Here is a 27674-nt window from a genome sequence, read left to right as displayed (position 1 = left end):
GCAGTTGGCGAACCCAGGGACTTCACCCAGGACTTCGGAAACTCCCAGGCTCAAGACTTCCAGCCATGGGTTTACACAAACTTTTTGCCGAGTGACAAAATCAAGGGTGTTCCCCACTCGGACAAACTGACAACTGCCTCTCATTTCAGCCACCACTCAGCGTGAGGGTGCTTTCCGCCTCTCAGGAGGCAGAGGCAGGCTCCGTCACTCTGCAAAGGCCTCAGCCTGAGTCCAGGGCCCAGCCTGCAGCCAGACGCTCACACCAGCTCTGGGTTCTGCTTCTACACCGAAGTTTCCGGAAATTCTTCTATTTCGTCAAATGCATTGAGGGTGGTTTTGCTGTTGCTCCTGGAAGAATCTTGGATTTTGTTGAAATCTCCTTTAAAAAAAAAACAAAACACTATTTTAGAAATATAGTACTCTGCAAAGTGTGCTTCCAAGTTCTTGCGCACCCCCTGATTTTTAGAAGTTATTCCAACTAGGGCTTTAAAATGTCAGAGCTGGGGCAGGCCCCATGGCATATCGGTTAAGTTCGTGCGCTCTGCTTCAGCGACCCAGGGTTAGCGGGTTCGGATCCCAGGCACGGACGTACACACTGCTCGTCAAGCCATGCTGTGGCAGCGTCCCATATAAAGTAGAGGAAGACTGGCACAGATGTTAGCTCAGGGACAATCTTCCTCACCAAAAAAATAAAAATATAAAAAAATAATAAAATGTCAGAGCTGGAAGGAACCTGAGAATCAATTTAATTCAACCCTTCCATTTCACAGATGGGGAAAATCAGGGCCCTCCCACTCAGTTTGCCCAAGGTCACATGGTCAGACAGGAGTCGTCGCCACACTCCCTGACTGCACGGTACCTGTCCGTCGCCCAGGCCCCGGATCCTCATTGAGAAAGGAGACGTGTGTTTTCCACTCGGTCCACTTCACCTCGTTGATCCTGCGAGTGTGATAATCATTCTCACTACTTCGCAACAGCACCTTATTAAATGCAAATAAGTAGCACAGAGTTTGGGGTGCCCCAAGAGCTCCCCTTCTGTCCGTCCCAGGGATCAGGAGCACTCCTGTCCCAGATGTCATGTCAGCATTGTTAGGGTCTGAAACCTGCCTAAGTCCCCATTTTCACAGGCCTCAAGGGATCAGTCTCCTCCCAGCATGTGGGACTCAGAAGCTCAGAGAGATGTAAAGGGGACATCTTCAGACAGCAGTGGCTGTGCCTGACTGCTGAGAGGGAGCTCACGGGGCATGAGGGAAGGAAGGAGAAGAGGGCCCGCGCTGGGAAGATGCCGGAGTGTGAGGATTAAATTCCTAGAATTTAGCTAGGGTCAAGGCCACACGAAGAGAATGTGGTTAGGGTTCAAATCCCAGAAGAGTGAGCAGCATCTAAGGTGCTGGATTGCAACTGGAGACAACGGTCTGGCTGAAGTTCACATTCAGAGAACACCTCTAGCGTGAGGGCGTCGAAATTAGAGGTATTTGTTAGGGTAACAATTTTAGTCGGAGGGGTTTCCAGGGGGTGGGAATCTTAGTCAGAGAAGTGGGTTAGGGTAAGGTTATACACAAAGAAGGTAGTTGTAGGGTCAGACAATCAGACGGGGCTAGGAAGAGGTGGACTTATCAGCAAAGATGGCATAGCATGTGCGAGTACTTTTTAAAAATCAAAAAGCTTGATGTCTGTCAAAAGTAGCTGTCTGACTTCCATTTGCCAAGGACAAAATGTGCCTTAGGTCCCCTGGCGTCACGTGAACGCACAGAGGGTGGACAGAAGGACAAAGAGTGCCAGGCTGGCAAATCTCTTCTAAACTAGACACTGGGCAGGGAGAGGCCCCGGGGGCACCTCCAGAAAGCCAGAGAGGGGAACACTGCCGACAGAGTCTCCTTTCCTCTTCCTTCTGAACCTCGGGGAGCCTCGTCCCAGGGCCAGCGGCCCCGTAAGAGCAAATTCCATCTTCTGAGGGGCCAGAACAGACCATAGCCGTGGTTTGGCAAGCAAGTGGCAGCACTGTTTCTCTAACACTCACCGACTGGTCCCTCTTTACCCACCCAAGGACGACCACCGAAGGGCCTTTCCCCTTTGTTACCGCAAACACAGTCGGAAATCTTCCTCTGCGACTTTGCACAGCTCTCCCATCCGGAATCTGCTTCTCAGCCATTCTGGCAACATTTTCTCAAACTCCAAGATCGTCCTGGCTCTCTGGGGACACAAACGAGCCTAAGCACGTCACTGAGGAGCCACCCCAGGAGCACAGCTCAGTAAGAGTGTGCACGTACCTGCATGTACACACACACACACACACACACACACAAGCGTGCACACACACACAAGTACCTGCACACACACCACCAAACAGTCCACTCCACCCCCACTAGATGCTTAATGTATAGATCCTGAGGGCTTGGCTAACCTAAAATTCAAAATTTGAATTCAAATTCAAATTCAAAATTTGAAACTAAAATTCAAAAACAAAAAACCAGTAAGTTTGGGAAAGGTGTTCAAATTGCTTTAAACATGACATAGACAATGTTTCTGGAAGCCCAGGAGCTTCCTAACGGAAAATGTTGGTTCCTGGGATCCCTCGGTGGAGGGAGGCCCAGACATCACGTAGTCCTACCCCCATCCCAGGCCTGGAATCCCCTCGGCAGTTCTCTGGGCAACAATTTGTCCAATCTTTCCTGAACATTATCAACAACACAACTAAGAAGACCCTAATAATTAGAAACTTCTTTGTGTCGAATCAAAGCTTTTCTCCCTCTTGTTGCCCCATATACCTCAGTTCTGCCTTCTGGGGCCACAGGTGGAAGCTGCTCCCTCTTTCACAAGTAGCTCTGCAGATATCTGAAGGAACTCTCACTTTCTTCAACCCTGGTTTCAACACCATTTCTTGTGAAGCAGTTTCCAGTCCTCTCCCAAGCCTGGTCACCACCTCTGGACCATCCTGCGGGTTAGTGTCTTCAGTGTGTAAGGCCCACAGCAAGTGAGGATGCTTGGCCAGGGTGGAGGAGGGCAGAATTGTCACCTCCGTTGTCCTGTACCCTATACTCCTCGTAATGCAACCTAAGGTCACACTTCAACATCCACATATCACACTGTTGACTCTGAGCAAAGCACACCCGTAAGCCTGAGTTCCTCTCACACATGCTGTTGTCCAGCCACACTGCCTAGACCCTATACTCAAAGAACCAAGAATAAGGCTTCCTCAAACCTGGCCAAACACAGAGAGCTATACAGATTCCCAGGCCCCACCCCAGATCCACCAATGCAGATATACACCATGTGCTGTGCTATACCGTGTGCTGACTGAGGTCCCGTGGGGGTCCCTGAACCAGGGTCCCTGCCAGGCTCACCTGTAGGCGCCAGATGCGCTCACTCTCCTTGGAGATGTTCTCCACTGTCTCTCCCATCAGGGCGATGAGCATATTGAGGAGGAGGACGAAGGTGAGGATGACGTAGGTGATGAGCAAGAACAGAAAGAGGATGGGGTACTTGGAGTTCTGCTGGATGTTCAGGTCGCCCAGGCCTATGGTGAGCTTGAAGAGCTCCAGCACCGCATCGCTGAAGCTGCCATAGGAGCTGCAGTCCTTCTTGTCCTTGGGGCATTTCTCGATCAGCGAGGCCAGGGCTGGGAGGACACAACAGGGTGTTCTCTTCAGCCCCTCTGCCTGGCTAATTACCCCACAAGCACATACACCCGTACCCATGCACACACACACTGCAGGCTGCTGCCTCCTTCCCTCTGGCTGTTTAAATTCCATCTCCAGCCTCAGTTCCCCCAGAAGCCTCATCAGGCTGGTTCTCTGCCTTGACCTCCTGCAGAAAGCCCTTCCTTCCTAACAAAGCCCATTCTCTTCTCTAGCCTCTCTACCCCACCATTCGGCCCTGGATCACTCGCAGCCTTTCAGCATTATTAACTATAATCTGTGTGTCCCTGGCTCCCCAGCCAGGCTTTGAGCTCCTAACTGCCTGTAACGTGGGTCGTATCCCCCAAGACTGGGAGGTCCTGAGTCTCCCCCTAATGCTCTGGAGCGAGATCCCCTGGCCAATGCCTGGGGCTCTTCTCTTCTTTCTAACATACCACAGTAGTGGCTCATTGCTGAATGGATGAATGGATGAATGAATGAATGAATGAATGAATGGTCAAATCAATGAGTAAATAGATAGACGAACAAACAAGCAAGTGAAGGAGCAAATAAATAACCAAACTGTGACCCAGCAAAGGTACCAGACAGATGGGAACAGCTACCTAACTCCAAATGCCAATGATCACTGAAAAACAAAACACAACTGGCACGGGAAAATAAACCCATATCTCTCTATGCAGAGGTTAGAAATAACATCAGGCTGTGCTGTTCCCTCTGTTGTAAATGGAGAGGTTTTAAGAGGGGGATCCATCCCTGGTCCCCAGCAGACCAGAGGCTCTCACAGATATATCTGAAGCAAACTGTGTGAGTAACATGATGTATGGAGCCAAAGGGGGTTACCTCAATGCATTACTTTACTTCTAGTTTTCAAAGACCATCAATCAAATTTCTGCAAATTTTAGTTTCCCCATCTGTAAAATGGGGCCAAAACACCTGCCCCGCCTATCTCAGGTTGTGAGGGCCACATAAGATGATGGATGTGAAAGTGGGAGGCATATCCCACAGCGTGGATAGATAAGAGTGACAGGGCGGGTCGAATCCTGGAGTCTCTAAGCCTCAGTTACCTTATGATCAGGGACGATGATTCCCCTTGATGGGGATATCAAGAGAAGAAAAAGATAAGGCTTGCAAAATGCCAAGCACAGCAGGTGCTCCACTGGTGGCCCATACAACTGTTGCGGAGGCTGCCATGTGCTTTGTCATTTTGATGTCTGTATAAACTGCTTTACAAATGTGGGAGTTACTATTATTTATAAATCAATTACCTACTCCAAATCCAAGTAAGAAAACGATATATACAAACAAGAACTTCAGAACATCATGCAAAATGACCTACAAAGAAAGAAACATGATTCAAGGGTAAGGTTTGAGCACATATCCACTATACGCTGATCTCCTTGCTGCTTCCCACCCTCTCCCAGGCCCCACCCTAACCATGCCATCTTCACTCGGCCATTCTCCTCTTCCTCTAGCCAAATCCTCCTGCTGCTCCACAGCTCAGCTCTGGGTCCCATCTCCCCCAAAATGCCCACTCTCTTCCATCCTCCCTCCTGGAACACGGTCTGTCTCCGTCCCTGCTAATTCGCCCTGTACGTGAGCACCTTTCTCCAGAGTCTCACATCTGGAATGCTCCCACCTCCTGGGGCAGTGGTGTGCTGGAGCCAGCTCACACCAGCTCATAAGAGCTGACTGCTACGTTCTCAGGAATTTCGTGAGCTGGTTGTTAAACACAACCATTATTGAAAATTAAATCATATAAACTTATAATTATATAAATTATATTGAAAACAAAGATAGTAATTATTCCAAACGTCACTTTTTACTTATTTTACAATTATCTATGCTCTTAAGGTTATTTACATCTATCATCGCCATGTGGTGGAAATAGAATATAATGGTGTGTTACTGTGCATCTCTTCCCAATTGTCTGTTCAACGACATCATGTCAGTAGCTGGAAATCAGCCATGGTGGGAATATTTATACCTTGGAAATTGTTAAATGCTACAGACCGGAGATCGACTCACTGTTTTGTTGATTGTCTAGATCTACACTTAAGACAGCAATGGAGAAAATGTTAGGGCAGATAAAACTTAAAAATATGCCTTATGTGTAGCTGTTATGTTGTGAATAGCACAATAGTATTAACAAAACAGTATTCCAGTATTTGCAAACTATTACCCAATTCAGCAGATAAGTGGCTCACATCACTGACAAACAAGTGAAGTTCCAACATAAGTCTTCACCGTTTCAGTTTCAACTCACTCCTTAAGGTAAAAAAAAAAATCCAGCAACATTTATGTTGGAACAACACTTGTTTGTCAATTACAACCTTAGGCTGGCAACAGATATATGAGCCCAACAAAAATCAACAAATCATTCTGCCAGACTCAACTAGCTATGCTGAATTTACAATAAACAGATATTTGTAAATTGCATGCTACTCATATGGTAAAATTTATAATAAACATTATGTGTGTGTGTGTGTGTGTGTGTGTATTTTTCCCAGAAAGCCAGTTGTTAACTATCTACCAGCACACCCCTGTCTAGGGGTGAGAACATTCCTTCACAAAGGAACCCCTCCCAGTGCCCAACAAGCCCAGGCATTTTGAGATCTGGACCCTTAAAGCCTGACCAAAGGCAAAGGGAGACAGCGGTGTTTGGGAGAATGAGCAGTGGTCTGTCCCTTGGGAAAGCCCCTTTTGCTCTCCAGACTTCAGTTTCCCCATTTGAACAATGGGCGTTCTCTGAGGGCTCCCCCGACCCCGAACCTGCATGTCTCTGACCCTCGGCAGCCCTCAACGCACCTTCTGGATCATGACACTGTATATGCCCATGGACTGGAATCCCCGCGTGTAGTAGAGCATGTTCGCCCAGCCCAGGGCCATGGCCAGCACAAGGCAGGCGAGGTACTCTTTGTAGGCAAACAAGTACAAGAAGACAGACAGTATCACAAGCACAGCTTGGACAAAACTGTTCAGGAGACACAGGAGAGAGGGCCTTACTTACTTCTCCTCAGCATCAGGGCAGATGTTCAAATCCCCCAGCCTCCCTTAAACCTGAACAGTCACCCCAGTAGCTGATGATGAAGAGATGGATGAGGCTGCTCCAGACCCGCTCGACTATATCTAAAATCCAGCCTTGTAGACTGCATTGCCAGATGTGAGTTGGGGCCAGCAGTGGGCTGCTTGCAGCTGTCAGGGACTTTTTAAAAATACAGATCCCCAGGGCCCCAGGAGATTCTGGCTCAGAGGGCCTAGGGTGTAGCCCAGGAGGCCATATGTTTTTTAAATCACCCACATGATTTCTGATTCCCACATAGATTGGGGAACCACTGGGGTAAACTGAGGATACAGTGAATGATTGCATTTTTAACCGAAATGACAAAAGCTGTCAACATCTATACTTACAAGCCAATTATAACAAAACTCCCCCCAAACCTATTACTTTTATCTTTTAAAAAAGTACAGTATATGCTAAATGAAATAAGCCAGTCACAAAAAGACAAATACTGTATAACTCCACTTATACGAGGTCCCTAGAGTAGTCAAATTCATAGAGACAGAAAGAAGATGGGGGGGCCTGGGGGAGGAGGGAATAATGACTTGATGTTTGATGGATACAGAGTTTCAGGTTTGCAAGATGAAAAGAGTTGTGGAGATTGGTTGCAGAGCAATGTGAATGTACTTCACAGCACTGATCTGTACACTTAAAAATGGTTAAGATGGTAACTTTTATGTTATGTGTATTTTACCACAATTTAAAATTTTTTAAGTATAATATATACCAAAAACACAAGATCAAAATCAGCTCCTAAAGAATGTGCATGCCGTCAGTCACTCAGACATCTGGATAAAAACTCTCTCCCGCTTATGACATCAGGCAGTCTCCACAATTACCAAATCTCTGACTAGTAAAAGTTAGGACACAGGCAACCTTGTTCTTCTCGTGCAGTGAAAAGCAAACATTTGGGTGATCGATGCAATTGGGATTGAAGTGAGGAAGGATGTCTACACCTTCCTCTACGCTAACAAAACAACTACGAAGCAAAAGAGCAGGATGAGGCATTGGTGCCTTTGGTCTGCACTAACGCCACGGGCTGTATAAACGGATTTCTCTCTGGCATCATCATACTTTCTCAAAAGTGACAGACTCACAAGTTGCTTGCATCATGGGGCAGTGCTGCACCCAGCCTATCCGTTCGCAGTGGTATCTGGGCGCCCCACCAGCCCACAGGGATGAAAAACTCGGTTCATGCCTCTGGAAGGCGGGTACATGCTAAGTAAAACACCTAGGTGTTTGGAAACGTCAGGCCAAGAATCAAGGTCCTACCGACCCAGTCTCCCAAAAACCCAGAAGAGGGACTTTGGCGGGGTCTACAGAGCTATGGAGCCCCCCATTCTTCATCCCATGCTGTAGATTCTGTTCCATCCACACAGCAGCAACGCTGAATCAGCCTCTGTTCACCCAGAAATGGGTCACGTAGGCCTCTGATGTCGGCTGCTCATGACCTCACTCCGAGAGGCTGCTGAGCGGGGCTTTCCAGCTAGGGCCTGTAGTAGCCAACTCTGCACAGGCCTGGGGTGATGATTGGGGGGCTGGGCTGGCTTCCACGTGACTGTGAGTGACTCACTCCCTGCTCTGGACCTCAGTTTTCATGCCTACAGATGAGACTCAAAGATTTCTCATGCACCTTCCAGCCCTGATCTGCCAGGGTCCAAGATGGCAACTTCTAGACTCCATGCAACTAGGAGGAACTGGCCTGGAACTCTTCATAAAACAGTACACAGCACTGCTCAGCGTCTTCATGCCCTCTCTGTGCTGCCTGCCGCCTGGGGCTCTGTGGCAGGCCAGAGTCAGCCATCACTGCAACCAGATGGTGGGCACTGTCCTAGGGTTTTCTGGACCCCTCCATGGACATCTATGTGCCTCTCTTACTAGAAGAGAGAGAGGAGGTCCTGGCCATATGACTATGGCAGAATGACTGGTACAGGTAAGAGTGACACAGCAGCCACCATACAGGACTTCAGCCCTGCCTGTGAGGTGGTGACCAAAGGGACAGATCTACTTACAAGACAAAGTGAAACCAGGCATCTGAGAGGATGGACTGCAGGTCTGAGGGTCTCAGCAGGAAGATGGCGATGCCCTGAGGCCAGAAAAGAAAGAAAAGCTGCACCTTTCTCATGCCTCTGCCTGGAGGATCTGAGGAAGGGGCTGTTTCCCCAGGGCTTAGACTCAGTGAGGGGGGAGTGTGTGAAGGCCCAGTCAGAGCCCAGGTAAGGGATACAGAAGTGGACCTGTGCCTAGGGGACAGAGGCAACCCCAGGGTGAAAGTAGATGCTCCCCCAAATCTCCCTACATCTCTCATTCTCACCCTCATCCTCACCCCAGAACCTGCAAAGCAGCACAACCATACAGCTACCCGCCATTCCCCAAATCTGCCCGAGCTTTCCAGCCTCAGAGCCTCCATTCATGCTGTTCTCATGCCTTCCTTGTCCTGACCTTCTCCTCAGTACCCTCACGCCCAGTCCTCCCCTACCAGAGCAAATGCCATCTCTGCCTTCAAGCCTTCCCTGCTTCCCATAGTCCCCAGATAAAAGTCATCTCTCTTCCTCTGAGCACTGGTCTAAACCCAACATAGAGCCCTTTTCACAATCCATCTTAAAGCCTAGACGTTTGTGTCCATGAAATCCCCTACCAGACTGTGAGCTGAAACTCCCTCCATCCCCGTCACCTCTCCCGGGGCCCCACATATAGAAGGTGTTCAGAATATACCGGTTGATTCATTGGTTGGATGGATAGATCAATTGATCAATGGAGCAATCAATCGATTGATAAACAGATGGAAAGATGGTTGGATAAAGGATGGAAGGACAGTAGGTAGGGATGAGTGGGTATTCAAACGGATGAATGAGTGGCTGGGATGATGAGAGAGGGCAGGTGATTGGATAGGTGGATGGAGGGGAGAGGAAGATGGGTCACTGAGTGGCTGGGAGGGTAGATAAATGGCAGATAGATGGACAGATGGATGGAGGGATAGACAGATGAAGTAAATAGGATAGGCCTGTTTATTGATTTATTCCCATTTCGTAACTAAGAAATCTACAGCTTAGAAAGAAAATGCCTCCACAAAGCACCCCTGCAGTAATGGCAGAGCAGGGTGGGACCGAAGCCAGGCCTGCTGTCACCCTGCCTGCCTCGCTGGGCAGTCGGGAAGGGCTTGGTGGCCCCCTCACCTCTTTCACAGAAATGCACATGGCCCAGATGAGCACGAACATCCTTCCTAAGAGCTGCAGCCATCCCATTTTGTGCGTCAGGGCCAAGGGGTGTGGGAGCGCCTGGGGAGGAAGGGAGAGAAGTGGGGGGGTGCAGGATGGGGGTGAGGAGGGCAGGGTAGTGCCAGGCCTGGAGGAACCATGCACAGACACACGCCTAACACTCAAGCTGGGCCAGAGGCCAGCAGGAAGCCCTCCTTTGCACAGGGAAGGAACGGCAGCCCCCTGCCCCTGCCCTCCCCACCCACAGTGGGAACCCAGAACTCTACAGTGAGGAACACGACCCAATCCACACTAACAACCCCTCACACCTCATGGCATTTGTCCGTTCCAGAACCCATCCACATCCAGATACTCACAGGGCCTCACAGCCTGTTAAATAAAGCTGAAACTCTATGCCCCACATAATGGATGGGAAACCGAGGCCCAGAGTGGTGGGAAAGCTTGTCCAAGTGACCTCCCCCTCCTCCCATTGCTGGTGGCCCTCACAGCAGAAACAGCCAGTCGGCTCTAGTTGTAGGCAGAGCCTGGCAGGGCCTGGGTCTCCTAATCCTCCCAGCTCTCCCCCCAGCACAGGTCAGCCTGGGGCTGCGCACCTGGGCCGCAGCTCAGGTAAGCACTGGAGACGTATTCAGTTCCCTAGAAACTGTGAAGGGTGACAATTGGGAACCCCACACAAACCTCTTGGCCTCTCTCTGGGCCTCAGTTTCCCCATCTACATATGGGACTGCTCCAAGCTCCTACAGCTGTGACCACCTCAGCCCCCCCGCCCCGGGGCCCACGTACCTCCTCCTCCCGGGGGCGATAGTAAGAGACGAGAGTCAGGGTGATGTTGTAGAAGAAGTAAAAGCAGAAGGACAGGAAGAACATGTACTTGGCAAACTTCTTCCACTTCATATGCAGCAGGGTGTGCAGGGGCTCCAGGGTCAGCATCTCGTGCCGGTTCTAGGGGGAGAAGACCACCAGTCACCACGGAGATGGGGGCAGGGAGGGACCGTTTTCAAGGGGCTCTCATTTCAAAGGGAGCTCTGAGTCAGCACTGCCCTTGGCAGAAGGGCCAGTCATTATGCCCAAGGGACTGGTTTGGCTGGAAATGTTGGTTGGGTAATTTCTGGCTCCTGAGGCTCCTTCCCAGTGTGCCCAGGCAGCAGCCAAACGCCACAGGAGTCTGGGCTTCCACCAGGAGGACCTGATGCTCAGTGGGGAGGAGGGCTAGAAGTGGGGAGGGCTGTGACTGGGGTCCTGGCCCCAACTTGGCCCTCCTTCACTGTGTGACCTCAGGAAAACACCTGACCTTCTCTGGGCCTCAGTCTCCTCATCTATATAACTGATAACACTCAAACTGCCCTACCAACCAGGCTGCTGTGAGGGTCCAGGGAGACCCCGGATGAGGCAGGCTCTGGGAAGTATGACTCTCGGTAAAACGTGAAGGATGAAGATCCAGCCTGCTGCCTCACTTCCGCCTAAGAGCCAAAACCTCTCCCTGCTGATGCTCTCTTCCCCTCCAGCTTCACTGACCTCCCCCTCTTGCCTCCTCTGGGAAGGCCTCCCTGATTGCTCCAGGTATCTACTTCCTGACACTTATTTGGAGCCAGGTTTGGGGGAAGAGGGAATTCTAAGCCTGGGTCATATAGAACCAGGGAGAATAGGGGCAGTGGGGGAGAAACAAGATGGAGAGGATCAACACCAACCATCCCCACCCCCACTCCCACCCCCACACCACCCAGGATTCTGGGGCCACGAGGGTTTACAACCCAAGGTCAGCCGGGAACAGGTGAACCCAGCACCTGCCCTAGGCCCCGCCCTTTCTGTGCTGACTGCCCACGAAGGCAAAGGAATGGGGGACTGCAGACATGTCCAGCTAGCTGCATGGTGTCTTCCCAGTGCCTCCTGAGCCCCTGGCCTGAGTCCCAGCCCCCCACCCCCTGCCTTTCCCCAGCCAGCCCGGGAGACTCACATCGATGTTGGTGTTGTAGACAGTGATTTCCAGCACTGAGTTTTCTGTCGTGGTGTCCACGTTGGTGAGGTCATACAGCGAGGATGACACGGGCCCGTATGCCCAGTCGGTGAACTTCCTGGACAAGCTCCGGAGCGGCTTCTCCCTGATCTCACGACTGAGGATGTACTTCAGGATCTGGGACAGAAAGAGGAACAACTATCAGCCACAGAACAGAGCTTGGGGCCAACAGGGCCGGAAAGATGCTCCCACCAAGGAGGGATGGAGTCCTGCCTCTGAGCCTGACCCTGTGACCGCCGGGCCCAGCTTTATCTGTGGCATGGGCACGAAGCTCGCTGTTCTGTCCATCTCACCGGGGATTGTGAATACCAGAGACAAAAAGTGTGAGGGCCCTTTGCACGCTGCGGAAAGCTGCAGGATCAGCTTGTAAATCCTTACACCAGCAGGGACCCCATTCAGTGAAGAATCCGGGAACTGACAATTTTGAGAAATAATTTCTGTTTGGCCTGGATTTGAGAAGAAGCTAGAAGTTTTTCTGCTTCCCTATCTCACCCTCAGTCAAGACCCTGCCAGTTGAGGCTCACCCTCTGGCCAGAGAGGGGGTGATGGAGAGAGGCCCATGACCCACCCTCTAGGTCAGTGACCCTCAAACTCTGCTGCATGCTGGGGTCACGGGGGAACATTTAAACATCCCACACCACCAACTACTCCAATCCAAATCTCAGAGGTGGGACCCAGGCATCTGCATTTAGCGAAGCTTCCTGGGCAGTTGGAAAGTGCAGGCAAGATAGAGAGCCACTGCTTTCCAGCTCACCACTTCCTGAAAGCTGAGCACTGGGGTACCCTAGGACGGGGGCCATGGCTTCCTGGGGCACCAACCCAAGGCTCAGGACAACGGTGTCAGAGCCCTGATCTCCCGCGACCCGGTGTGGCTCCATCTCATCTCACATGACAGCCTTGTCTCCACAGCCCAGGCAGAGAGCTCCCAGGGATATGGCGGGTCTCCCCATCCTCAACCCCAGCCTAGAAGATCCCCAAGAACAGAGTCTGTGTCTTAAGCATCACTGCACCCTCCTCTCCCAGCATAGTGGCCAACTTGGGCGGCGTTCAGAAAGGTTTTCCAAAGAACACTGACTGAAGGAGAGAAGGGGCCAGGAAGAGTGTGGGCACTTCCCCAAGACTAGCCACAGGGGACATAATTATTCTCTAGAGAACCAGTGGGTCATGGTGCCATGCTCCATGCAGGAAGCTCCATCCCTGGGCTCTCCCCAGGGAGAGCATGTGCCATAGTGGCATGCAGGGAAGAGGCCCTTGGAGGACGCTCCACCTACAACCACCATCTGACCCTCCTCAAAGGCCCCAGCAAGCTGTGTCCCTAGGGGTGGGCAGGAGACCAGGAAGGCACGCACACAATTCCTCCTCTGTCAAAGTCATTCCCCATCCCCTCCTCCCCCCACAAGACAATGAAAGGGTCCCTTGTGGGCCCCAGCCCTGAGCACTGGGACAGGAACCAAGGCCCTCGGGGCACATGCCTCCGGGTCAGCTGCCCTGAGGCTGGCACAGCCATGATTGCTCAACTGCCCCCCACCCACCCAGCGTCCTCCTGCAGCCTCCCAGGAGCTGCAGGCCGCACCCAAGGCTCAAAGATACGGACGCTGAGCAGCAGGCTTCACTGAGCCGTGACCCTAGCCCCAACCTGAGTCCTGACCTTGGTCTCAGACCAAGGCATGGCTCCAGCCACCGACAGAGATGTGAGACCACGCCCGCCTGAGTCTTCATCAAGGCCCTGCATCTCACTGGCTCTGCGTGGTCATTAGGAACAAACCCACCTCAGGCCACAACTGCACTTCCAGACCTAAGGCCTAGGTGTGATCTGTGGGGCCCCCAGGGCTGGCACAGCGGCAGTGTGCCTCCCCACCCTCCCTCCTACCCGTGGGGCCCCACCTCAGCCTTGCCCAACTTGGCGGCCAGCTGCATCGGGGTGAGGCCGTCCTTGTTGCGCGTGGTCTCCAGTTCCCAGTTGCCACTCCTCAGCAGGATCATGTCGTACATGCGCTTAACGAAGTCATTCTGCGTCTTGAAGTCCTCGGCCACCGTCACCAGCGCATGTAGGATGTTGTTTCCCTGTGAGTCCTGCGAGGTGATGTCCGTCTGCTCGTTCTCCATCAGCAGCTGCACAATCTCGGGCTGGTTGGTGCAGGCTGCCAGGGCCAGGGGTGTCTCACCTGAGCAGGGGGAGCACTGGGCTGGTTCTCTTATGGACCGGAAGTGGTGTTCCCCAAGCCCCAGGACTGAAGCCCGTATCCTGACCATCTCAGTAGGATTGACCCCTGAGGTTTCCTGTCCCTCTCCCCATCTCCTCCTTGTACAGGAGGGGAGACTGAGGCTCAGTCATTGCAGTAACCTCCTAACTGGTCTCCCTGCTACCATTCTGGCCCTCCAACACTATCCTCAGCACAGCAGCCAGACTCATCCTGTTAATACGTGAGGCTCACCTCATCCAGGATAAAAGCTCAAGTTCCAACAACAGCCCACAAGGCCCTACATCTTCTGACATGATCTCCTCTCTCCCTCAATCATTCCCCTCCAGCCACATTGGCCTTCCTCCTTTTCCTTGAACCTACCAAGCATTTTCCTATCTCAGGGCCTTCGCACAGGCTGTTCCCTCTGCCTATAGTGCTGTCCCTTTGATATCTGCATCGTTCACTCCCTCACCTTCAAGTCTTTGCTCAAACATCACCTTTTCAATGACCCACCCTAACTGCTCTATTTAAAATTGAAATCCACCTCCTCGGTGCCCCAGAACTCCTGATTCTCCTTCCTCTGTTTTACTCTTTATTTTTTCATTAGGACTTATCATTTTCTAACATATTACACAGCATTCCTATTTATTACATTTATCATTAATGGTCTCTCCCATCTAGAATGTAAGTTCCACGAGGGTAGGGATCTTCGTTTTGTTTGACAATATATTTCGAACACCTAGAACAGTGCCTGATGTATATAGTAAGTGCTCAATAAATGTTTGTTAAGAAAAGAGAAGGCAGATGACTCACACACGGTCACACAGCAAGCCTAGGACGGAGCCAAGACTGGACAGCAGGTCTCCTGCTGCATCCCTCCCAATCTCCCTCCTGCCCCCTCTCCCAACACCAGCTCCAACCAGGTCCAGTGTTGGGCAATGGACTGGACAAGACCCTGGCCTCAAGTTGGCCCAGACCCATCTAGTCCTGCTGATTAAAAAACCACCCAGAAGAGAAAACAGATCAGTGGTGGTCAGCCAGGGGCCGGGGTGGGAAGAGGGCTTGACTACAAAATTGTACCTGGAAAGCTTTTGGTGTGATGGAATTGTTTGTTCCCTGATCACGGTGGTGGTTACACGACTGTGTGCATTTGTGGAAATGAACAGAACTGTACATTGAAATGGGTGAATTCACTGTACCTAAATTACACATTTAAAAAATTTTTTTTCACCCAGAGTGCCCTAACCCTAATTGCTTTTTGACTCCTTAATATGACAAGAATTTTTGTCCTCTCACTTTTGCCCCGTTTGCAACCCCGAGAGGCACCAGACACAAGGGACAGAGGCCGGGATACCTACCTCAGCTCCTTACTACACTGAGCAAGTCCTTCCCCTCCTCAGAACCTGTCTCCTCGCCTGTAAACTAGCGGTCTCTCCTTGCTCTCCCTGCCAGGTCTCTGTTCCTGCTCAGGTGGACGCCTGTGTGCCCTCTCAGACTACCAGGTGACACTCCCAGAATGCAGGCTGCCCCATCCTCCCCACTCCCCAGGCCCTCCCTCTCTGGTCCGCCCTGGTGGTCCTGTTGCTAAGGATCCGCCCCACCCGCCTCCCTCGTCCCGGCTCTGTCCTCCCCGGCCGGCCTCGGACACGTCTGAGCGGACACAGATTCGCAGGAGGGCTCCAGGCCCCTGTCCACCCGCCGGTACCTCTGGGGACAGGCCCTCTGGGCGGCGCGGGGGGGGGGGGCGGCCCCTCCCTCCTCCCGGACCCCGCCCCCAGCCCCTGCCGGGCGGGGCGGCACCCACCGAAGTAGAAGCCTTCGTGCTGGTACTTGGGGTTGAAGAAGACCCCCTTGGCGTGGGCGTTGACGTCGGCGCCGGCCGCAATCAGCACCGCAGTGATGTCTCCCTGCCGCCGCTCGATGGCGATGTTCAGCGCCGTCTGCCCTGAGGACAGGGTGGGGGGCGGGGCGCTCAGCTGGGACCCCGGGTGACGTGCCCTCACCGGCCCTTTCCCGTCTCTGGCCTCCATATCCTCCACGGAACCATGGCGAAATAATAGCTGCCTGTCTTGTCTGTGTCGCCCAGCTACCAAGAGTCTCAACTTTCTTCTTTGCTTCATTCATGCTTGCATGGACGCAAGGAAGGTTATGGAGCGCCTGCTCTGTGCTCTGGCGCCGGGTGCTGGGGATGCAGTGCCCCTGGATGCAGTTTTGATTCTTTCCCTCAAGAAGCGCACAGTCTCACTGAGAATTAAGGGCTACAATACAGGGAGGTGCAAGAGCTGTGGTACCCAGAGCAGGGGCTCTGAACACAGGCTGAGGGGACCAGGGAGAATTCCCAGAAGTGGCCTCTAAGCTGCCACCAGGTAAGTTTAACAAGGCTGGATGGGCCCGCCTCGAGGCCTCATAAGCCAGTTGAGAGGTTAGAACTTTATCACAGAAGGCATTGAACAGGGAGGTGACATACCCAGAGTTTCGGTTTTGTGCCTGTGTGTTTTCAGATCACTCTGGCTACAAAATTGGAGGATGCAGTAGAATGAGCCCAGACTTGTGAGAAACTGTCGCTCCAGTGGAGAAACAGATGATGAGGCCCAAAGACCTTAGGAGAAAGAGTCCTCAGGATGGTCTGTGAGGCTTGGGGGAGAAGGGGGTGTCTCAGGTGACATCCAGGTGTCTGGCCAGGGTGCTGGGTGGATGGTGCCCCAGTGACTGAGGAGTGGAACAGGACAGAAGCAGAGGGAGGGGGATGAGGGATATTAACCCTGTTGGTGGAGCCAGTAGAACCTCCAGATGGAAAGAACCAGAAGGCTGGGAGAGTCTCAGAATATCCCACCAGAAACAGCATTTTCCAAAGACTTGTCACCATGCCGTACATAAAAATAAAGTCCTGGTCAATTAAAGAACTAAGCATTTTTAAAAATTGGAAAATTCGTTTATAACCAACCTTTTGGTAGGGAAAACCTTCTCACGCAAGATCCAAAATGCAGAAACCATAAAGAAAAAATTGATATGTTTGCTTGCGTAAAAATTAAAGATTTCTGTATTTCAAAAGACGTCTTAAAGAAAGTTAAAGGACAAGTAAGTGATAGGCTGGGGGGAATATTTGCGATGTCTCAAAGAGACAATGCATTTTTAAAAGTCCATGATATATGAAGAGCCCCTACAAATCAGTAGAAAAACAAACAACCTAAAAGAAAACTGAGAAATGATTTTTAACAAGTACCTCACAGAGAAGAAAATACACGTAGCCATGAAGAAAGTGAAAGATGTTTTGGAATCCTTGGTAATCGGGAAAATGAAAATTAGAACCTAATTATTTAACACTTTTCACCCACCAGATGGGCAAAAACAAAAAAAAAAAAGATAGTTTCCAGGATTAGTGAAGGGTGGGGGAATGAATACTTTTGGACCCTTTTGTCGGGGGAGAGTAAATTAGTACCTTTTGGAGGCAAATTTGGCAGTAACTGTTATAATTTTAAATGTGCACGTCCTTGAACTCAGAAAATCCAATTCAAAGTATTTTCCTAAAATGTGTGCACTGTGCACAGGGTCACAGACAAGAACGTGCGCAGCAACATTGTCACAGCAAAAAATTGGAAACCCCCCGGATGTCTGCCAAGAGGGGAACAGTGAGATTAGCTGCCCTCCAGCCGGACTCAGACTAAGCAGGGGGAAAGGAGGCAGACTTTCATATTCTGACCTGAGAAGGTGTCCAAGATACACCGATAATCCAAAACAAAGCAAGTTGTAGAACAGTACAAACAGTACAATGCTATTTTATGTTAAATAAGTAGATAAATGAATACGAAATAAAACTGTCTGCTTCTATGTGCACATATACACATATGTCAAAAGTCTAGGAAAGTCCTCACAGGACACACACCATAATAATCATCTCTGGAGAGGAGAGTGGGAAACAGGTGAAGGTTTTTTTTTTTTAACTTAATTAAAATATTTGAATGTTTTACAATGAAACTCTAATCATGTGTTATTTATATAATTAAAAATAAATTGTAATATTGAGTCTAGCTGATGGATATATAGAGGTTCGTCATGCTACTATCTCAAGTGTATTTGCTTAAAATTTTTTTATAATAAAAAATTTTTAATTGTTAAAAGAAAAAAATAATCTCTGAAAGCCTCTGATAAAATACTTGTATTAATAAAGTTGTCATTGGATTCTTTTTGCAGCATAGGGAGGAAATATTAGCCTCTACCAGATGAAGAAACTGAGGCTCAGAAAGGCAGGGCAATCTGCCCAAAGTGAGGAAAGATGCTCCTCTGGTGGTCCTGGAGCCCCTCAGCCCCAGGTGTCAGGGAGTTCCTGAAAACTCTGAAGGGAGGGCATCAGCAGATACCATCAAGGGGAAGAATGGGGGCTTGGTTTCTGGAAAGGCAGGACTAAGTGGGTCCTCCCACCATGCAGAGAGAGTGAGTGCTCACAGGCCGTCTGGTCCACCACCGCACCTGGTGCCAGAAACAATGCCTGGCATGTGGTCAGTGCTCAAAATTATTTGCAGAACGAAAGACAGAAGAGAGGAGTGCTTGCGATCTGCCTATCTGCTGGGCGCCACGCTGAGTGCTTTGGGCTTTCAGGGACAGCAGTGCCTCCTTGTGGCACGGCCCCCGCCCACCCTCGGGATCCCTGTCTGCACAGCCCCGGCCCTGGGCAGGATACCTTCATAGGCCTGCTCTGTGTACGCGGCGTTGATGAACCTGTCCAGGATGTCATTCTCCTCGGCGAAGGCCAGCAGGACCTGCACGATCTCCTTGGTGTTGGGGTTGATGTTTAACAGGGCCTTCATCAGGCAGGTCTTCCCCGTGTCCGAGGCCGTCAGGTTGTGCATGAGGAAGTCTGCAGGCAGGGTCACGGGATGGAGCCACAGGAGGGGCCCCGGCTGCCCTTGACCCTCCCAGCCCAGAGAAGGGGAGGCCGGGGTGTGGGCGCTGCAACTCAGACCCCAACACCCTGCTCCATGCCCTCTGGTGGCATCCCTGACCCCCGAGCTCCCCTGCTATCCTTCTCCCTCTCCAGCTCCTCCTCCTCTGGCTCCTTTGCTGGCTTCTGTTTCTCTGCCCGTGCGAGCCTTAGTAGAGGCCTTTTGCTCTTTGCCTTCTGCACCCTTTCCCTTGTGGGGGGCAGTCTCACCCACTACACGGCTTCCCACTATTCCCCTCAGTGCTCATACCTGAATCTCTAGCCCAGCCCGTCCAGGTGCAAATAGAGCTCATTGCCTCCCCCTAACCTGCTACTCCTGGTCCCTAAGACAACTCAGGCTCCATCACCCAAGTCACCCAAGTCCAAAAGGCACCACCCTGGACTCACTCCCCACATCCTTGAGTCCTGCCAATGCCACTCCCTGAAGAGTTGTCCGCCTCCCGAGCCCTGCTGCTGGGGTCCCAACTCTGCCATGACTCTCACCTGTCTAAGCCCTCCATGGCTCCCCATTGCCCTCAGAGTCAGGTTCAAAGTGCCTAGCCCAGCATTCAAGGCTGTGGTCGGGAGAGGTAGACAGCAGGAACCAAGTAGGGCCCCCAGCCCCACACCCTCTGCCAGGGCCAAGCACTGACCAGGCATGTCCATGCCACGGCGCCGCTTGCAAAGCTCCTGCAGCTCGGCCAGCAGCTCCAGCAGCTCGTCCACGCAGCCCTCCGACACGGCTGAGAAGATGCACTTCTTCAGCCGCCTCTTTTTTCGCCTCTGCTCTTCCTTGGCCAGGTTTGCACTGAAACCAGAAGAGGTTTCTGACTCACCATACATGCAACACCACCCTGACCCCTCCCCTTCCCCCTCCAGGGCCGCTGTGCCTATAGGGTGCTGCACCAGCCCCCAACATCTCCCGCGCCTGTCACAACGCCTGAAATCCCCTCCATGAGTGCTCCAGGCCCCTGGGATCCATGTTGCCCCATGCAGGCTTCCCTTTGAATCCAAATGCAATCAAATTGTATCAAAATATATATTTGGATATGCATACTAATGATCAGGAAGGATATACACCCACCCGTTAATAGTGACTGCCTCGAAAGACTGGGATTAGGGGAAGGGAAATTTTATTTTTATATTTTGTTTTGTTTGAATTCTTTTCATCTAACCCTCCCCACCCCCACACTCCAAATAGGGAGCCATGGTAATGTGTTGATGGATATCCTTCTGTTTGTGTGTGTTCTTGCAAAATGCACGTTGATGTTTGATCATTTGTATGCATGTGCTTTTAATTTGTGTGTATGGTATTGTCTTAAGTTCTCCTTCTGCTGCATATTGTTGTTTGAATGTTTTATAATGAATGGGTATTACTTTTATAGTTTATAAAATGTAATATTCCCCTCCCCCCCAAAATTTCCTATACATCACAATCATGGGCCCAGACATTTGTCCCAGCCCCCTAGGAATAGCAGCTTCTTTCTCTTTCCTGCAGGGTCCTGGTGCCTGTCCCCTGGCACCAGCCTGGTGGCCACTGGGAGGAGGGGAAGAGCCAGGCTCACCTGGGACTGTTGGGATTGGATGGGGTCTCTGTCACATAGTCCTGAGGAGATTGCGGGGAGTCCATGTCATCACAGTTGCCAGAGACACTGGAGGTTGGGGGAGGGAAGAGAGAGGGACAAGTTTAAACATGGATCATGGTAGCATGCCCCAGCCAGGCCTGGCCGTGTGGCCCAGGGTAAGTCACTGCCTGCTGGCTGGAGCTGAGGGCTGGGTAGGGCAGGGGGCTGGGCAGGGGGCTGGTACTCACCACTGCCGGATGTTGGAGTCCATGGGCTTAGAGAAGAATGGGGGAGAGGTCTTGGTGACAATGGGGTTGGGCTCGAACCCTTCTATCTCCAGGAAGAAGTGTGCACTGGAGGGACACCCAAGCAAGACCATTAGAGCTGGGACAGGGCCTTTCCACCTGCGTGTCCCACAAGCCTGCTGGTGAGGGTGCCCACCCACGTGCAGCACTTGCTCTCGGCCAGCTCCACACTAGCCCCAGTGCCCAAGTGGCCTCACTAACCCTCACAGCAGCCTTTGGGGGGTACCGTCGTCATCACCCACATTTCACAGGTGGGCATGTGGAGGCTCCCAGGTCAAGCAACTTGCCCGAGGCCACACAGCAGATAGGTGGCAGACCTGGATTCACAGCTGGGTCTGGGTGACTCCTGTCACTAGAAAATACTGGGTAGATGAACAGGGGTCTCTACTGGGGTGGCCTAGCATCTGAGGGGGATTTTCCTGTCTGCAGCTGCCTCTAGGTTCAAAGGACTCTCCAGAGATGGGGGACTTGGCAGTGGGAGCTAGATTCCCCCATCATCCCCCAACTGCCCCTCAGGCCTCAGGTCTGAAGCAAGAGCCCTGCCAGGGAGCTCCCTGGACTCTGAGCTCTGCAAGGGCCACTCCTGGCTCTTGAAGGAGAGGGAAAGGCCTGGAGTTACGCTGGCTGCCTGGGTGCAGTCCCCACCCCCCCCACTTTGTCAGCACAGACAATAGGCTGAGAACGGCTGATCTAGATTAGGGAGGACCTGAGGGATCAGGAACAGGGCTGAGAATCCCTCGTCAAGCAGGAGAACCCAGGAAACCACTCTGAACAATGGAGGTGAGGAGCAGTGGAGTGGCGAGTGAAGGGTCCGCTTTTCCCTGGCGCTGGGAGGAGAGAGACGGGGGCCCAGGGCCTGTGACCTGGCTAAGCCCCAGGAGGAGAGAGACTCACTGCCCTGGGAGAGGCAAGACACACACCCAAAATGCGATGCCCCAGCCAGACACAGACACACCCACAGATGCAGACACGCATGCTGTCAGAACCCACAATCATACACTCAGAGACAATCCTTCTCGTGACAACGAAGATGGTGAGGATCAGGCCGAGGGTGATCTCAGTTACAGCAACCCCCCCACCTCAAAGCTGCTGCAGCACCACTGCCAGCTCTGTGACCTGACTCTCTGACCTGGCCCAGGACAGTGGCCTCCTGATCAGCAGGTCTCTCTCCTAAGTGCCCTTGCTGCCTTCCTCCTTCCCAGGCCTAGGATCAACAGCCCCCCCCTCCCCATAACAGTTCCCAAAGTACAGTCCAGCCATATCAAGTTTGGAGGGGAGGGCAGCAGGGAAGGGGTTGAGTCCCCATTCTACAGATGAGGGAACAGAGGCCCAGCATGCAGAAGCAGCTCATCTGTGGTCACCCCCAGGGTAGAAGCCAAGGTGGTCAGAGAATCTGACTCCAGATGTCCAGGCTTACAGTCCACACCACTATCCACACCCCTCTGCTCTCCCTTCGGCTTCTGGATCTGCTTCCAGCCAAACCAGCTCCAGGGATCCGGCACAGAGGGAGGCCTCTCAACACAGCCACTTCCCAGGGTAGGGCAGGCAGGAGGGAGACCCGGGCCTTACCTCCAGGCACAGACAAGCCCGGAAGGCTCAGAACTAACCCAGAAATGGGGTATAAATATGTGGGGGGCAGCGCTGGCTGACACATTGGCCCTCACCTTCCTGTCTCCTGCCCATCAAGAGGAACCTTCTGACCTGACCTAAAATCAAATCCTTCTTCCAAAAGAGAAGACAAAGGGAGGAGCAAACCCCTAGCTAGGAGCCTGAGGCCTGGGTTCTAGTCTGGCTCTGCCTCTGCCTCCTGTGTGACCCCAGCTGGTCACTTGCCGTCTCTGGGCCAAGTGTCCTAACCTCGATGGAGAATGGTTGGGCCAGATGATTCCCTAAGGCCTAGACTCTGGAGCCAGGGCAGCTCCGGGATGGTCCACTTACGGACTGTCTAGCTGAAGTAGGTATTAGAGGTCTTCCAGTCTGATCACCATTTCCCTGCACCCCTGCAGTGCCCCAGAACTGCCACCCCAAAGCAACCCAGCCCCAACACATCCTGGTTGAGATTTGCGGAACTTTCTGGAGGCAGAGCCCAGCTATCACACCCTCAGCTGTTTCCCCAGGCCAGTTGGCCCAGCCCCGGCCCCCCCACCCACCCGGTCCTCCACCCCACCCTACCTATCTAGGCTCCTCAGTAGTGCATTTACTCAACAAATAATTTATTGAGTACCTACAATGTGCCAAACACTGTTCTAGAAGATGGGGATACGGTGGTGAACAAGTGGACAAAAATCCCTCACCTCTCAGAACTACTGTTCCAGTGGGTTGGTCAGAACTGGCCCCAAGGTCAGACCAGGCTATAGCACAGTGAGGACATTGCTTTTCTTGCTCTAGACAACACACTGTCCTTTGGTTGTAAGTTCCTCAATGGCAGGAACTACGATTGAATTGTCCTTGATTCTCCAGAACCCAACACTGGTCATGACACTCAGAAGACCTAACTGAACAGATGAGTGGAAGGATGAAAAGGTGATGAGTGAAAGGTAAATGAGTGGAAAAAAGACTGGCTGGTTGGATAGATGGACAGATGAGTGGATGGATGAATAGATGGACAGGTGAGAGGGTGGATGAATAGATGGATAGATGATGGATGGATGGATACATGAATGCATGCATGCATAGAAGGATGGATGAATGCATGGATGGATGGTTGGGTGGATGGATGCACTCATGGATGGATGCGTAGAAGGATGGATGGAAAGAAGGAAGGAAAGAAGGAAGAATGGATGACTAGCTAAGGAATGAGTAATTGGGTGGGTAGATAGGTGGATAGATGGAGACCATTGAGCTGAACCAATAAGCAAACAGACCAACACAACCTTAAACTGTAAATGTTGTTGGGAGGTTGCAGCCCTCAAGAGACTCCCACTGGGCTCTCAGTTGCCCAAAGCCCTCACCTCTCCTTCTCAGTCTTGAGTAAGAAGCTGAAGAGGGGTCCTTTGCCACTCCTCCTCCTCCCCTCCTTTTCAGGCCTCCTCCCAGAGCCCACAGGGGCCTCAAGGATGGTCCAGAAAACCAGATCATGAGAGCATCTATCTACTCCAGGCCTGGAGACCAAGGCCCTGAGGGCAGAAGTATTTCCTCATCTCACAGTGGAGCATCCTCACTCATGCTAAGGGACTGTGCTGAGCCACCAGCTGCTTACTCATCAACTCACCCCCTCCTTCTCTGGTTGTCTTACCTGCTCCTTCACTGACTCACCCACTTGTTCAAAAACTACTAATATGCTCTGCATAGGAAACTCAGGGGGCAGGGAGAGAAGAGATGACCTTTCCAGAGACCCTGTCCTCAGAGATCTCAACCAGAGCTAAGACATCGTCCCAAGAACCTCTTCAGAGAGGAACTGGGCTATGGGAGCTCAGGGGAAGAGAAGGTTCTTCCAGTCAAGGACAGGGATCCAGGAAGGCTCTGTGCTCTGTCAGGGTGGGATTTGGTCTGGGTCTTGAAATGGACCTGTGGTTTGGGAAAAGCCCTGGGAGCAGAGGGAGTAGCATGAAAAAACTTTCCCTGGTAGGAAAATAAGGGCTGTGTCTGAGGAAGGAAGCCTTCAGTGGCTGGAAAGGAGAGTGGTGAGAGCCAGTCCGGAAAGGACCCAGCTGTGGGCAAAGACCTAATTCCTGGGGCATGGAGCTGCTAGACCCTGAGGGCCTGTCCCACGCCTGTACCACTTGCCACCGCACATGCCACATCTCACCCGCCATCATGAGCAGATGGCAAGGTCTTGGCCACGTGACATCCTGGGTCCTGACTTGCAGCAGATGCTGTTTGTTTATTCCTACCTCTGACCCAGACCAAAGGGCACCTGGATGTTGTTAAGTCAGGTGCGTAGACAACTAGGCACCATTTCTCCTGCATTTCTGTCCCTCTGAAGGCAAAGAACTATCCCCAAGCAGCCCCAGGGCTGGAGAGGAGCCTGTCTCACCTGCTTTAACCCAAGAAATGCCCAGGTTCTGAGCTCCACACAGCCAGCTCCTCCAGAGCCTTCATCGGCCTGCGCCTCTGTCCCTGCACATCGCCTTGTCCAGGGCCCAGTAAGGAGGTCACGGTGTCAGCTATTCTCGGAAAGTGGCATGATGGTTCTGGAAAAGTTCCAGGTCCAAAAATCTCTCCCCAGTCTAGACTTCTTAGTGCCTTCAATTCCACCATTACTACCTATTTCCTTAGTGGTCAGAATTGCCGTCTTTAGTTACATATAATTTTTTCTCTTCTTTTTCTTTCAAGGCCTGAGTCCCACACTCAGTTCTGAGGGAGATGCCCAAACCTTTGTGGTCTGAGGAGAAGTAAGCATGTGAGGGCCCTCAAAGAGCCCTTGGGAAAGGGAAGGAGCCACCGCTTCATGAGACAAAGGTCACACCTCGCTCCCTGGCTCTTGGCTGAGCCAAGGCTGTAGGCAGAGCTGAGCCTGGAGCTAAGTCTATGAAAAGGGATGTACTCAGAAAAGGCAGTTTGACTGTGAGAAGAACCTGGGATTTTCCTGAAACCCTGTCCTCATTCCTTCCTGAAGTCCAAACCTCCCCTGGGAAAGGAGAGAGAAATGGAAATCGGAAAAGAGGCAAGAGGGTGGTGTTTAGTGGCTCTGCTCAAGGATATCTCTGCTGTCACCCGGACAAGCCCCCCGGATGCAGACTGCCCCTACGATTCCACCAACACCCGTCTGATCTCCACATCCATCCAGTTGCTCTCCTGCACCAGGATGGAGTTTCCACCTGGGTGTCCCTCGGACATCTCTCAGCCAACATTTCACACCCTAACTTGGCTCATTCCTCCTGACCTTGCTTGTTCCCTTACGAAGTGTCCATGTCAGAGACGGCCCCATCATCCCTCCAGGTCCCCCCACCAGAAGAAGGGGATGTCTCTTAGTCCTCTTCCTCCTCCTCTCTCGTAGTTGATCCTGTGGACCACATGATCCTATATCCCTCTGATCCATCCCTCTTCTCCATCCCTGACCACCCAGGCTCAGACTTCACACCCTGTCACCTGGGCTTCCCAACAGCCTCCCCTCCAATCCATCATCCACACAGATCACCCAGAGTATCCTTTCCAAAATGCAAACCTCACCATGCCCTCTCTTTCACAACAAAATCCCTCTATGGCTCCCCACTGCCCTCAGGTTTGTCCAATCTCCTTAACTGACCTCCAAGACCCAGCCCCAATGGGATTCATCTCCACAAAGACTCCCCCACCCACCCAGCACTTCAACCCCACGGGACTCCTCACTGGTCCCTGCCCCAAATTTTTGCCTGGGATGCCCTTTCACTTCCTCTCCACCTGCCATAATCCACTCTAATTCCACCTCCTCCAGGAAGTGCCCTGAGACTGCCCACAGGATCAGAATGACCTGCCCCTCCTAGGCCCTGCCCCACGTAGTTCCACCCTCTCTCTAGGTCACTTCTCACATTCTCCTTGGTGCCCCTCTCACCAACCAGACTGAGCAGGGACAGACTTTCTTTCTCTCCTTATCCCGGTCTCCCAGGCCTGGCGCACAGAAGATCTCAGCAATTATTACTCAAACTGACAGAAGGAAAGCACCAAGCTCACCTCTGGCCCAAGAGAGTGGCTGGGATGGGGGCAGAGGAGGCAGGGCAAAGGGGCCAGCCTAGACCTGGGGCCCACCCGGGCCCAACGGGAGCGCAGCTGGGGTGGAGGAGGGGCCCCAAATTGGTGGAGGGGGTGGAGGGACTGCAGCGGGGGCAGCTCAGGGGCCAAGTGTGATCCTGGAGAAGTACTTTCCCCGCTCCCCCTTCCTCCGTGTCCCCAACTGGGAAGTGGTCATAACTATCCCAGCCCTGCCCAGTTCCCAGGGGCCCTGTGGAGTGACGATGACAATGACAGTGATGAAAACGAAGACCAAGGTAACAAAACCACTACCAGCGCCGACATGTGCTGGGCACTGACCGCTCCAGGCCCCGTGCTGAGCACTTTGTTGGCACGATCCCGGTTAACCCTCATCCCGTGAGCTGGTGCCATTGCTGGTGTCCCCATTCCGCAGGGGGGTTAGAGAGCCTGAACCACCTGACTGGGCACATGCAGATGTGAGAGCTTTGGTGCGCGTGAAAAACGTACTCAGTAGGGGCTCCAGGCCACCTGGAATTTCCACTGCCTTTTGCTCCTCGTCTCCAGCAATCCCTCGCCTCCCCCAGGAGCCTCCTGAATGTTTCTGCCTCAGTGCCCCCTGACCCCTCCAGGGAGGCCTCCCTGATTATTCCAGTTGTACTGACCTCCCCAGCTCAGCGCCCCGAGTTTGCAGTGTTGCTCTGCCCCGCCCCCAGTTACACGTAGTCGGGCACCAGGGCACCCCAGGTGAGACTGGGAGTCTCAGGTCCACCCCAGGAAAGGGCCCTCTGTGGGTGGGCACCAGGCCCCTCCTGTGCCCTCACAGCGCAGCACCCAGGCCCAGACCCGCCAGTCCTACCTCTTCTTGGTGGGGGTGAGCTCCACCGGCCTCTTCTCCTGCAGGACGGCAGGATTCGCACCCGGGATGGTGGCTCGTCTGCCCAGGAAGGGCACCATCTCCTTGGGGTGGGCGTTCATGGCTGGAACACAGCTCAGATGTGAGATTGAGGAGGCATGGAGCTTCAGGGGGCTTCAGACCTCCGTGTGGCATCATATGGCCCCTACTCGCATCCCCTCAGACAGGGAGTTCCCTCTCTTCCTTCCCAGACCACCAATCCTTCTCAGGGACAGGAAGACTGTGCTCATGGCTTCTCCTGTTCCCTGCTCC

General features: G+C 52.4%; 1 protein-coding gene across 2 annotated transcripts; it reads right to left on the bottom strand.

The window, feature by feature from the left end:
- Positions 1-281: 281 nt before the first annotated feature.
- Positions 282-27484, bottom strand: TRPV3 (transient receptor potential cation channel subfamily V member 3). 2 transcript variants are annotated; one of them, XM_058559288.1, is made up of 17 exons: positions 27366-27484; positions 20843-20947; positions 20595-20681; positions 19683-19837; positions 18790-18966; positions 15916-16056; positions 13813-14093; positions 11869-12045; positions 10698-10856; positions 9873-9974; positions 8709-8782; positions 6444-6609; positions 4904-4970; positions 3345-3619; positions 2081-2193; positions 860-939; positions 282-379 (listed from the first exon to the last, which is right to left on the bottom strand). In XM_058559288.1, the coding sequence occupies exons 1-17, from the start codon at positions 27482-27484 to the stop codon at positions 282-284; spliced, it is 2376 nt and encodes a 791-aa protein (XP_058415271.1). The 2 variants fall into 2 exon arrangements, with proteins under 2 accessions (XP_058415271.1, XP_058415273.1); XM_058559290.1 differs by having other exon boundaries at positions 282-376.
- Between the last annotated feature and the right edge of the window lie 190 nt (positions 27485-27674).

This window comes from Diceros bicornis, chromosome 18 (assembly GCF_020826845.1).
Source record: "Diceros bicornis minor isolate mBicDic1 chromosome 18, mDicBic1.mat.cur, whole genome shotgun sequence".
Lineage (NCBI taxonomy): Eukaryota > Metazoa > Chordata > Mammalia > Perissodactyla > Rhinocerotidae > Diceros > Diceros bicornis.
Note: the sequence above shows the minus strand (reverse complement) of the source record. Positions and strands in the feature narration are given on the sequence as shown.

What these genes read in the sequence shown, in the direction of transcription:
- TRPV3 (XM_058559288.1), bottom strand. Translation starts at nt 27,484, where the DNA reads ATGAACGCCCACCCCAAGGAGATGGTGCCCTTCCTGGGCAGACGAGCC. An exon ending in CCAAGTTGGGCAAGGCTGAG is followed by an intron (nt 12,046 to 13,812) that starts GTGGGGCCCCAC and finishes TTTCTGTCCCAG; the next exon opens with ATCCTGAAGTACATCCTCAG. An exon ending in TCTACAACACCAACATCGAT is followed by an intron (nt 10,857 to 11,868) that starts GTGAGTCTCCCG and finishes TTCTCCCCCTAG; the next exon opens with AACCGGCACGAGATGCTGAC.